Genomic DNA, 12,777 nt, shown 5'->3' with positions numbered 1-12,777 from the left:
GGGGCGGCCTTGGCTGGGTCGAGGGCTCTGGCTGTGAGAAATGGAATGTGAGCTTCTTTGAGAAGACGCATTGTGCCCTGCCCGGTGGCTCGCTTGGCTGGGGCACTGTCCTGGGCACCGCACCGCTGTGGGCGCCATTCCCACTGGCCCCGTCCCTAGGTTGCAGGTGGGTCCCAGGACGGGTGCGTGTGGGAGGCGGCGGACTGCCGCTTCTCTCTCTCACTGCTGCTCCTCCCTCCTAAAATCACACACCTGTGGGTGAGGACGTACCACCAGAACATTAAAAGGGGCCTCCGTATCACTAAAAGAGTAACGGCTTTAATCGTCTTGTCAGAAGAGAGGGTTTGGGCGTGGGGAGGGCAGCTCTGGTTGGGGGGGTTCTGGGCCCCCCCCCCCCGGGCCCCCGGGCTCCGGCCTGCCTCGGAGAGGAGACCTCCCAGCTCTGCACCATCTGATCACAGAGCCGAGTTCACAGAAACGCCCGCTTGCCCGGCGGCGCGGGCTGTGGTCCGCCGGGTGAGATGCTCGTGCGCTTGGCGGGCGACGCCAGGCAGGCCGAGCTGTTGGTGGTAAACGCGGGGACCTCTTCCGGCTCCGGCCGCCACGTGCCCCTCCGCGGGCCGCCCTCACCAGCGCTCCGGGGGCGGTCTCGGGGCTTCCGGGCCACTCCTCTCCCTGCGCTTCCGCTTCCGGGAGCAGCACAACTGGGCCACGCCGGAAGTCCCGCCTCCCCGCCTGCCCATCAGGCCGCAGTCCTGGCCCTGCCTGTGCTGGAGGGGCGTCCTGGGCCAGGCAGCATTGTCTCTGTCAGTCTCCTCCGGCCTCGCTGCTGATGTCTGCCCCCTCCGCCGGGGAGGCCGGGACCAGGTCCCGCAGCACCGGCCAGGTGAGGGCAGGTGGCCCCGCAGGCCTCTCCAGGCGGCCGGTTCCGTGGCCAGGGGGGGTTCCTGTGCCCAGGGTGGGTGGGAACCAAGCAGGCAGGGAGCTGGAACCCTGCGACCCCAGTTGTCAGAGTGGGCAGAGCCTCCAGGACTCCCTTCCAGGGAGGGAAACTGAGGCCCAGCAGTCAGGATCCCTTTGGGAGGCAGCCTCCTGCACAGGCTCCATCAGCCCCGCTCCTCAGGGGAGGCTGGGAGCCGTTAGAAATGTGGGCTCGGAGGCCCCCACGGCCCGCCGAGTCAGAATCTGCATTTCATCTCCAGGACATTCACCTGCGGAACTCAGGCGACTCCCTCCGGCCGCCCCGATGACCAGCACGCAGGTCAGCGGCTGGTGAGCTCCGGACCCTCTGATGTGGGTGGGAAACGGCTTGAAAGTCCGTGCGTAGCTGCCTGTGGGCAGCAGCTCAGCTCCAGCTCTGGCCCGGGACGGGCAGGGTGCACCCCCAGCCCAGGTCCCCGGAGGCCGGTCCGGCGGGGCCTCAGTGGCAGTACTCCTGCTCGATGCTGGCCATCAGCTCCTCCTCCGAGCAGTCGTACAAGATGACCGACCGCCTCTCCGGCCTCTCCTGGCTGCTGCCCGGGGCTCTGCGGCCGGAAACAGACACGGTGTCAGGAGGCGAGGCGTGGCCGTGGGACCCGGTATCTCTCCCGGGGAGCCGCCATGGCCCCGCCAGGGGATTCTGCTCATCCCGTGACCAAAACCAGGAAGCCCGGCCCTGGGGACACCTTCCCGGACCCCCCTCTCGGGAGCAGGCCTCTGCCCCTGCCTGCAGCGAGCCAGGACCCAAGTTCCAGGCCCAGTTCCGGTCCTGGCTCCACCACTTACTAGCTCAGGGACCTTTCTTTTTCTCTAAAATGGAGCTGTCTTCACAGGTTCCTTCTGAGGCAGAAATGAGGTAAAATGCATGGACAGCGTGTGACACAGTCTTGACCTTGGCAAGTGTTGGGGGGGGCGCCACAGCCATTGGCCTGATGCTCCCTGACCCCCCACCTCTGGGGGTCCCACAGGAGCTGCTGCGGGGGACAGGGTGGGGCGGCCCCACAAGCCGACCTGAGGGTGAGCCGAGATGCCGAATGCCGTGTGTCTAGCGTGGAGCGTGGCACCTGGAAGTGCTGGGCAGAGAGGTCCCAGCAAAGCCCCTGACACTTCCTGTCCCTGCTCTCCCCTCGGGGGCTCGCGGAAGGTGGCCAGGGCAAGGCATTCGGAATGGGGGGGGGGCACCTCACAGACCCCAAGGGCGCCAGGGTCTCTTGAACAAGCCAGAGGGGAGCAGGAGTCCCAGGGCACCCGTTCTGGGTCCTCAGCGGACCCCTTCCAGGGGTTAAGTGTGTTTTCCTGGGACTAGAGGGGCCCATCTGTTCCCCTCTGGACAGTAAACTCCTAAAGGCCAAGGTCAGTGTCTCATCCTGGGTGACGGTGAGGCTGTGACCGGGAGGGGTGGGTCCGGGACGCCTGAGTGACTGGGTCAGGAGGGTCACAGCTGCTGGGACTGGGAGGTTCTGCACTGTCCCAGGGCTGGGGCCTGCCCCCTCCGCGTGCTCCCCCCTCCCCGGGCAGAGCTTTGCATTCTAAGAGGGAGCTGCGCGGGGAGGGGGGCGGGGGGATGGGGCCCTGAGGCTGTGGGGCAGCTGGAGCCCACGGGAGACGGGAGAGCCGGTGTCCGGCAGCAGCGACTCCCGGACTTACTCCGACGGGCTGCGGCTCTCCGGGGGGTCTTCCGCTCTGTGCTCCGGGGACACCTTGAGAAGGATAGAAGGAAGAGGCATCAGAGGGTGACCGGTGGCGAGCCTCCCACCGCCCCGGCTTTCTGTGACACCAATGGCCACCACATTCAGCCCAGGGCTGAACAACATCCCCTGTATGTGTGTACGGCCGGCCCTCCATATCCGCGGGTTCTGCATCCAGATCCAACCAACAGGTCGAACATAGAAAAAGCAGCTCACGTTGCTGACGTGCTGGTGTAGTGAGGCTGCAGTGGTTGTGTTTGCAATGAGCACAGTCAGGGTTTTCCCCAAGCAACACAGTATAACGACTGTTTACACAGCGTTTGCATGACATTAGGTGTTATACGTAACCCAGCGATGGTCTAAAGTATTTGGGAAGTTGTGCGCAGGTTATACACAAACACTGCACCATTTTGAAGAAGGGACTAGAACATCTGAAGGTTGTGGTGTCTCGGGGGCCCTGAAACCAACCCCCATGGACACCGACGGACGACTGTACCACTTTTCTTAAGAAAATTTATTCTTATTTTTCCAGTTTACAGTCAATATTATTTGTATTAGTTTCAGGTGTACAGCCTAGTGGTTAGACAATCATCTTTTACAAAGTGTCCCCCCTGATCTTTCTATCACCCGCCTGGCACCCATACACAGCCATTACTATTACTGACTATAGTCCCTATGTTGTACTTTTCATTCCTACCACTGTTCTGTAGCTGCCAGTCTGCACTTCTCAATCCCTTCACCTTTCTCACCTAGCCCCCACCCGCCCCTCCCCCAGCAACCATCACTTTGTTCTGTGTGTCTAGGAGTCTGTTTCGGTTTTGTTTGTTTATATGGCTCTTTAGATTCCACATATAAATGAAATCATATGGGATTTGTCTTTCTCTGGCTGGCTTATTTCACTTAGCATAATACCCTGTGTCCATCCATGCTGTTGAAAACAGTTAAGAACTCATTCGTTGCCCTGACCAGTTTGGCTCAGTGGATAGAGCGTCGGCCTGCAGACTCAAGGGTCCCAGGTTTGATTCCGGTCAAGGGCATGTACCTTGGTTGCTGGGCACATCCCCAGTAGGGAGTGTGCAGGAGGCAGCTGATCAATGTTTCTTTCTCATCGATGTTTCTAATTCTCTATCCCCCTCCCTTCCTCTCTGTAAAAAATCAATAAAGTATATATTTTTTTAAAGAATTTTTTTAGGGCCGAATAGTATTCCATTGTGTAGATGTACCACAGCATATTTAGCCACTTGTCTAGTGATGGACACTTGGGCTGCTTCTATACCTTGGCTGTTGTAAATAATGCTGCAGTTGCCCTGATCGGTTTGGCTCAGTGGACAGAGCGTTGGCCTGCGGACTGAAGGGTCCCAGGTTTGATTCTGTTCAAGGGCATGTACCTTGGTTGCAGGCACATCCCCAGTGGGAGTGTGCAGGAGGCAGCTGATCGATGTTTCTCATCGATGTTTCTCACTCTCTATCCTTCTCCCTTCCTCTCTGTAAAAGATAAAAAATATATATATTTTTTTAATTAAAAAAAAAAATAATGCAGTGCACATAGGGGGGCATGTATTCTTTTGAATTAGTATTTTAGGTTTCCTTGGCTATTTACCCAGAAGTGGAGTCACTGGGTCATAGGCAGATCGGTGTTTAGTTTTGGGGGGAAATTCGTACTGTTTCCATGCGGCTGCATTCCCACCAGCAGTGCTCAGGGCCCCTCTCCTCCGCCTCCTCCCCGGCGCTGGTTGGCTTATGGGTGACAGTCATTCTGACAGGTTCGAGGTGACCTCTCATGGTGATGGCACCGTATGTTCTTTATGCATCTCGTTTACCCGCCCGCCGATGGACACGGGGCTGCCTCCGCCCCCTGGCGGCTGTGACTAACGCCCTCTGAACATGGGTGCACAGGACTCCGTGTGAGACGGGCTTCCAGCTCCCGGGCCTGGGTATATCCTCAGGGGCCACAGGGAAGAAAAACAACACTTCCAGCCGTTTCTGTGAGGTCACCCTCAGCGCCCGCTGGTCAGTTTCTGCGGGCCCAGCTTTTGCCGTGCCTGGGGTGGTTTTTCCCTTCGCCACCAGGTTCTGTGAGGGGTGTTACAGATACAGTTTCTCCCGTCAGGAGCACAGCGGGGCGGAAGAGCACAAGGTTGGAATCAGACATCTGCACCGGCAGCCCGGCTGGCCGCCTCGCGGGGCAGGCACGGCGCGCGCACCATCACACCCGCGAACTGGACACCCTAAGGCTGCGTCCAGAAGGTAGGCACACTCTCCTCAGTGATTCCCCAGCCTCCACGCTGACTTGGCCTCTGATGGGCGATGTTAGGCGCCCTCCCAGACGTACAGCTTGCAGAAGGTGCAAGGGGAGCGTGGATGGGAAGCAGAGACACAGCGGCCCCTGGTGGCTGCTCCACAAGTGTCCGCCACCAGACAGCTGGCGGGCTGCCACCTGGAGGTCAGACAGCTGGACACAAGGAGGGCAGAGCCGGGCCGGGCGTGGGAACCTGGCTGAGCTCAAGGAGGGCGCTGTGTCTGGGCCACAGGGCTGGGCGGGGCATGTTGTCACTTGAAACCCTGCCCTACATGGTTTGGCTCAGTGGCTAGAGCGTTGGCCTATGGACTGAAGGGTTCTGGGTTCGATGCCGGTCAAGAGCACATACCTGGGTTATGGGCTTGATCCCCAGTGGGGGGTGTGCAGGAGGCAGCCGATCAATGATTCTCTCTCATCACTGATGTTTCTATCTCTCTCTCCCTTCTCTGAAATCAATAAAAATATATTTTAAAAAATAATAAACCCCACAGAGGCTGCGTAAGACCACACCCAACAGGAGGAGGGGTTGAGTAAGATGGTCTCTGCAAGTCTCCTCTGGCTCTCCTTACAAGTAGGGTGCGTATTTTTAGAATAGTGAAATATCAACAGTTAATTTTTAGCAAATCCACTACATATCTTACCAAAATGTATTCTGTCCTTCTTCTTCTATCTAAAGAGTCCTCCCCTTAGCTCTTGACACATTTATATGTATATACAGGGTGGGGCAGAAATAGGTTTACAGTTGCTCGTGTGGAAAATAATACAATAAATAATAATACAAGGAAAAAACTGTTGCTCGTACTCACAGCTGAAACCCTCCTTTTGCCCCACCCTGTGTACGCACACACCTGTCAGTGAGATGTGATCACAGAACAAGTGGCAGGAGTCTGAAGGATACAATTGGGCAGGTTTTGACGTGTGGATACACCTGTTAACCCGTCACCGCAATGAAGATACTAAACGCGTCCTTCCACTCTGCAGCCTACCTCCTTCCCTCCCACCTGCCACCTCCACCTCCCACCTCCACCTCCTTCCCTCCCACCTCCCACCTCCACCTCCCACCTCCACCTCCACCTCCTTCCCTCCCACCTGCCACCTGCACCTCCCACTCCCACCTCCTTCCCTCCTACCTCCCACTTCCACCTCCCACCTCCACCTTCTACCTCCCACTTCCACCTCCTTCCCTCCTACCTCCCACTTCCACCTCCCACCTCCACCTTCTACCTCCCACTTCCACCTCCTTCCCTCCTACCTCCCACTTCCACCTCCCACCTCCACCTTCTACCTCCCACTTCCACCTCCTTCCCTCCTACCTCCACCTCCTACCTCCACCTCCTTCCCTCCCACCTCCACCTCCACCTCCCACCTCCACCTTCTACCCTCCCACCTGCCACCTCCACCTTCTACCTCCCACTTCCACCTCCTTCACTCCTACCTCCACCTCCACCTCCACTTTCACTTCCCATCTCCACCTCCTACTTCCCACCTCCACCTCCACCTTCTACCTCCACCTCCACCTCCACTTTCACTTCCCATCTCCACCTCCTACTTCCCACCTCCACCTCCACCTCCCCACCTCCACCTCCTACTTCCCACCTCCCACCTCCACCTCCACCTTCTACCTCCACCTCCACCTCCCCACCTCCCCACCTCCACCTCCTACTTCCCACCTCCCACCTCCACCTCCACCTCCCCACCTCCACCTCCCACCTCCACCTCCTACTTCCCACCTCCACCTCTGGATACCTCATCTCTCAGCCTCAACTGATTTCAACCAAATTTTGCCAATCCGGTTCGGCCCTCTCACCACCAGAGGGAGCTTACAGGCCTCCCAGGCAAGCAGAAGCTGTGGGCCCAGGGGCACCTCGCTCAGAGAGCTGCTTTACAAGTTGCTAAAATGACAAAGGACTTTCAAAAGGAGGCTCTGACTCTGAGACCACAGTCCTAGGGCCTCTGCCTCCCTCCCAAGACCTGGCCTTCAGGAACGTGTTTCCAAAGAGAGAAACTCAGGGGGACCCACAGACGCTGAAGGGGGCGGGATTGGAGGAAAGTGACAATAAATGACGCTCACATAGTGTTTTGTCACTTGATAAAGCACATTCACACTCTGGTCTGTGTATTTCAATGGTTAGAGTATCAGCCCCTGCACCAAAGGGTTGTGGGTTCGATTCCCGATCAAGGGCACTTACCTGGGTTGCAGGTTCAATCCCTGGCCCCAGCCGGGGCACCTGCAGGAGTCAACCAATCGGTGAGTCTCATATTGATGTTTCTCTCTCTCTTTCTCTCTCCCTCCCTTCCACTCTCTCTAAAAAATCAATGGGAAAAAATATCCTCGGGTCAGGAATATCAACACAAAACAAAAAAGCACATTCACATATATTTTCACATAATTCTCGCAAGCCTCCAGCCAATGAACACTCACTGAGTGCTTAGCTAGACTCGTGCTCCACCCTGAGTGTGCTCCCTGACCAGACCCTCACTCCCAGAGGCAGCCGACCTGGCCTGGCTCCTGGTCTGGGGAGGTTGTGTGTGTGTGTGTGTGTGTGTGTGGCGGGGGGGGGAGGGGGCGCGGGGGGGCGCGGGGGTGCTTGGGCCCCAAGGCCCCTAATGTGAATGTGAAGCAGCCCTCCGCGGCTGCTAAGGTCCCTTCATCTTAGCCATCTGGGGTCCTCAACTCTCAGGAAACCCAAGGGGCCCGAGCCGGTTTGGCTCAATGGACAGACTGGAGGGTCCCGGATTCGATTCCGGTCAAGGGCACGTACCTCGGTTGCAGGCTCGATCCCCAGCCCCAGTTGGGGCGCACAGGGGAGGCAACCAAGCGATGTGTCTCTCTCACATCGATGTTTCCCCCTCTCTGTCTCTTCCCCTCCCTTCCACTGTCTCTACACATGGATGGAACGATACCTTCAGGTGAGGATTAACCAAAAACAGAAACCAACGGGCCCTGCCCACCGGCTCTCGGCAGAGCCCAGCCACCTGAGGTGGTGGCCTTGGGCCGGGGCCGCCCTCCCTGGTGACGGCTCCTGGCCCTCAGGCCCGGGAGCATCTCCATCCTGGCCAAACCACTGCTGACCTCTCACCAGAGTCCAGTTAGGGCTCGTCCCAGCCCCGTGGGAACTAAGGCTCCTGGGCCACGTTTTCGGCAGCATCTTTCGGGGTAGTGCACGCCCAGCGACGTCCTGTCCACTTCATTCTACACCTTCCCATGCCCAGCACATGGCGGCCACCCCCCCCCACCGCCCCCGTCTGGCATCTGGCAAGGCCCCACAGGCCAGCTTCCTCCGACCACGGACAGCAGCCAACACCCCAGCCACCTGTGTCCCCGCCACCAGGCCGCCATGGCCTTGCACACGGGGTTCTCTCTGCCCCAGTGCTCCCTCCGCCTGTTTGCCTGGCTCATGCACAGGCCGCCCCAGCCTCAGGTCAAGCCTGTCCTGGAAGGCCGGCAGACTCCTCCAGGGCTCAGCTGCTTCTGCGGACCCCTTTTTAAGTTATTTTTTATTTTTGTTGATTTCAGAGAGGAAGGGAGAGAGAGAGAGAGAAACATCAATGATGAGAGAGAGTAACTGACCGGCTGCCTCCCGCACGCCCCACACTGGGGATGGAGCCTGACCAGGAATCCAACCGTGACCTCCTGGCTCAGAGGTCCACGCACAACCCCTGAGCCAGCCTCGGGGCCCTGCAGACTCTACACAGACCCAGACCACACTGCCCTCCACTTCCTGCCTGCAGATCGCCCTCCCCCCCACCATTAGACCGCGGGCTTCTTTAGGATGGACAGCGGACAGCGGCCACCTGTGTCCCTCTCCGGCACCCAGAGCTCCCCCCGCCCGCACACAGCGGGAGCCCAGACAGCACCTGAGGGACTGGAAGGATGAGTGAGGCGGCCCTGCCCCCGAGCGGCTGGTACCAGCAACTTGGCGGGGGCGGGGGAGGGGCGGGCATTTTGTTTTCACACCCAAGTTCCCAAAGCGCGGGAGGGGCGGACGCTGAGCGTTGCTTCCCTGCGAGCGCGGAATTCCCCCAGCGTCTGCCCCGGCTCCGTGTCCGGGTTACATAAGCGCTGCTGCAGCCTCGGGGGCCTGCTGGGCAGTCCAGCTGCTGAGCTGCAGCGGCTCGGGGGCAGCGGGCGGACGGGAGGCCGCTCTCCGGCCCTCGCCCCACCCTCCAGCGGCTTCAGGACCCCGCTGCCCAGGGCTGCCCGGGAGGACGCTCCCCTCGCCCCCGGGTTAGGCGGCGCCCGCGCGTGGGGCTGCGGGGAGAGGCCCGCCGGGAGCTGCTGGTGAAGACCTCGTCCGCTCCGCTCCGCCGGGGGTCTGCCACGCGGGCATCTGGGAGCCACTGTCTGGCTACGGGCCCCACCGCTTCGCACCCCCTCCGCCCGCACTCCCGGGGCTGCCAAGTGTTGGGGGGCACCCCGTCCGCTCGCACGGCTGGAAGGCGCCGATGCCGGTGCGTGCTTAGCGGCGGACCCGTTCCCAGGGCAAAGAAAGGCGAGTTTGGGCCACAAGAAAGCCCGAGAGACGCGTTTCTGCCGAGGGAGGGCTGCGCCCAGCACTGTCACCCCGACACGGAGCGGCCAGCCAGCACCCGGAGGGGGTGGCCGTGCAGGCCTGGGGGCCGGAGGCCTGGGGAGCGCGGCGGGGAGGCCCGGGGCGGCGGGAGGCCCGGGGCGGCGGCGCACGACACTCACCCGGCTCCCTGCACCGGCGGCGGGTGGGGGGCGCGCCGGGCGCCGCGGGGCCGGCTCCCCCGGGGCCCAGGCCGCCGACTCGGCCAGCAGCTGGTCCAGCAGGCGCAGGGTTTCGTCCCGGCCGTCGGAGGGCGCTGCGGGGCCGGGGTCAGGGCCCGACGCGCCCGCCGCCGCCGCTGCCGCCTCGGGGACCTCCTCCCGGGCCCCCGCCGTCGCCGAGGCCGGCGGCCCCGTCGCCCCCGTCCCGCCCTCCGGGGCTGCCCCGCCGGACCCCGCTGGCCGGCTGTCGGGGCCGCGGAGCCGCCGCAGGGCCCGGCCGCTCCGGCTGCTGCCGCTGCCCATGGTGCGCCCGCCGCGCAGACCGGTCGCCGTGGGAGCGGCCGGGGCGGGGACGCGGGAGGGGGCGCGGCGGGGGTGAACGGGGAGGGGGGCGCTGGTTTTGGGGGTGCCGGGGGCCGGGTCGGTCCGAGTCGGGTAGCAGTGGGCGGGGCCACGAGATCGGGGGCGGGGTAACCGGGTGGGGGCACTGGGGCGGGGTGACCGCCGCCTTCCCCGCTCTGCACCCCGCCCCCGCCCCGGGGTCCCCTCCTTGCCAGCCCCGTCGTCGCCTGGGAGAAGGTGTAGAGGTGACTCCGCAGCCTCGCCCTCCTGGGGCTCAGAGGCGGTGGGTGCCCTCCCCTCTCCCAGCCCCGCGTTCCCCAAACGGCGGGGCGGTTCAGGCACCTCCGAGTGAGAGGAGGAAGCGCAGGGCGCACCTGCAGCCCCGCACCCGGTCCCACCCTCAGGCTCTGTTCCTCTCCCTCCGCTCAAAACCTCATCAAGAAGTAACCCCGGCCCTGGCCGGTGTAGCTCAGTGGATAGAGCGTCGGCCTGCGGACTGAAGGGTCCCGGGTTCCATCGCGGTCAGGGCTCAGACCTCGGCTGCAGGCTCCTCCCCTGCCTGGGCCCTGGTCAGGCCCGTGCAGGAGGCAACCAGTCCGTGTGTCTCTCACATGGATGTTTCTCTCTCTCTGCTTCTCCCCCTCCCACTCTCTCTGAAAGTCAATGGAAAAATATTCTTGGGTGAGGATTAAAAAAAAAAAAGAAGTAATCCCGGTGCGGAAAGAAAAAATGTAAAGGAGGGAGACAGAAAAGGTATCCTCTCCCCCAGAAAAAAAGCAAAGGAAACCCGAGAAGCTACTGAGCATGATTCATTCTAGCTCTTGGTCTGGGAGAGTAAAAGAAAGCAAAACCCTATTGTTTTCTAAGTGAACTAACTGCAAAATAAGAGCAGGACCGCTCCCGGGCTGTGAGGCGCAGCCGGGTGATGTGACGTGGGTCGGGCTTGCCTTTCCCGGACTGGGCTGCGGCCTCCCCTTCCCACTGCCGCACCCCCCCGCCCTTTCCTTCCCGAAGCTGAACGGCTCACACCCCGGGTTTCACCCACTTGTCCTGACATGACATTAACCCGGATTCAGGCTGATGGCAGCGTAATTGTCCACATGAAATCTCCACTAACCTTCACAGCCAGACCCTCCATTTCAGGAGTGAGCCTCATGCCCAAGGACATGGGACAAACATGGGATTCAAGCCCAGAGCCATTTGGCTGTATTACCAAGAGGCCGAGGAAGAATGTATAGCTCTCCTGCCTCTTTCTTGTTCCTTTTCCCATGTGCTGTCTTAACCAGCCGGATGGAGGAGCTGGGCCAGATGCGTGATTTGATATCGTTTGGGTGCTGCGTGCGCTAAGTCCACAGATGTGGGACGCTGTCGATACAAGGTTTCTCTTTAAGAAAAACAAACCTCATCTTGAAGCTCTCTAAGCCTGGAAAAAAGTGTTCAGATGGAAAATTTTTTCCTGAACGAAGTTCAACTAAGTTTAATCATTTAAAGGAAAACATGCCTCAGGGCTGGCAGAGGGAGGCTGGTCACGTGGCTCACCGTGCAACTGCACCCACCGCCCCTGGCGCTGGCCTCCCAGGCAGTGGATTTCCCTCACCCCGCTCGGTCCCACGCCCGCGGTCCCACGCCCGTCTCCCCAGACGCTCCAGCGGGAGGGGTGCCCAGCCTGTGTTCCTTCCACCCTGAGAGCACGTTTACAATCGGCCACATTTGGGGACCTGGCTTCCCGCAGATACTCAGAACCCCAGCGTGAGTTTATTAGGCGCTCCCCTCCCTAAGCAAACAGCCCCAGCTCCCCTGCGGGGCCACGGCCCCTGAGATCATCTCCAGAAATCAACAAGGACCTCTTGGTCCCAGAGGAGGGCCAAGTCCCGGGAATATCCGGACATTGACAATGGGGTCTAATCCCTCTTCTTTTTAAAATATATTTTTATTGATCTCAGAGAGGAAGGGGGAGAGAGAGAAATATCAATGATGAGAGAGAATCATGGATCGGCTGCCTCCTGCACGCCCTACACTGGGGATCGAGCCCCCAACCCGGGCATGTGCCCTGACGGGCATCAAACCATGACCTCCTGGTTCAGAGGTCAACGTTCAACCACCACGTCACCCCGGTCAGGCGGGGTCTGATCCCCCTCAAGCAAGCATCCTGGCAGCGACACCTGGCCAGCGGCTGTGTGGTGGCTGGTGAGGGGGTGGAGGACGAGGCCCCGCCTGGAAGCTGTCTGCCTGACTCCTGGAAAGAGAACTTCCTTGCAATGAACAAATCACACTTCAGGGGAGAGCTGCGGTTGTTGGTGCTTAGAGCAGGAAATGTGTCCCGAGTGATATTTTCCTTGGCAACAGGACTAGCCTGGCATCTGGAGACGAAGGGGGTCTGCTCCTCACCACAGCCCAGGACCAACCACCCCCATTGTAGCGGGCGGCCAGCCCCACCCCAGCAACGCCCCCCTCAAGTGCCCTCCTTCAGGGGCCCTCGCCACCCCTCCCTGCCCAGAGCCTCTGTAACGTCCACCATCCCCATCACGCCACCTGGTCATGCATCGGAGGGATGGTGTGGGCGCTGGTTATTACGGGATGCAGGAAGCTAGCGTCGGTGCTCAGATGCAAGGAGTGAGCGTTGGCGACAGAGGCGAGCGTGTTTCTCTGTTAACGAGTAGCGGTAACCCGAGAGCGCAGGGCTGGGGTGTGGATGGCCGCGTCTCAGGTAACTGCCGTTGTCCGTGGGCAAAGTG

General features: G+C 60.6%; 1 protein-coding gene across 1 annotated transcript; it reads right to left on the bottom strand.

Moving 5' to 3' along the window:
• Window positions 1–298: 298 nt before the first annotated feature.
• Window positions 299–10,132, bottom strand: CYS1 (cystin 1). The gene is made up of 3 exons (XM_059660557.1): window positions 9,662–10,132; window positions 2,629–2,681; window positions 299–1,526 (listed from the first exon to the last, which is right to left on the bottom strand). The coding sequence occupies exons 1-3, from the start codon at window positions 10,001–10,003 to the stop codon at window positions 1,421–1,423; spliced, it is 501 nt and encodes a 166-aa protein (XP_059516540.1). The 5' UTR covers window positions 10,004–10,132; the 3' UTR covers window positions 299–1,420.
• Between the last annotated feature and the right edge of the window lie 2,645 nt (window positions 10,133–12,777).

This window comes from Myotis daubentonii, chromosome 12 (genome assembly GCF_963259705.1).
Source record: "Myotis daubentonii chromosome 12, mMyoDau2.1, whole genome shotgun sequence".
Classification (NCBI taxonomy): Eukaryota; Metazoa; Chordata; class Mammalia; order Chiroptera; family Vespertilionidae; genus Myotis; species Myotis daubentonii.
The sequence above is the reverse complement of the archived record's forward strand: the minus strand, read 5'-3'. Positions and strand labels throughout refer to the sequence as shown.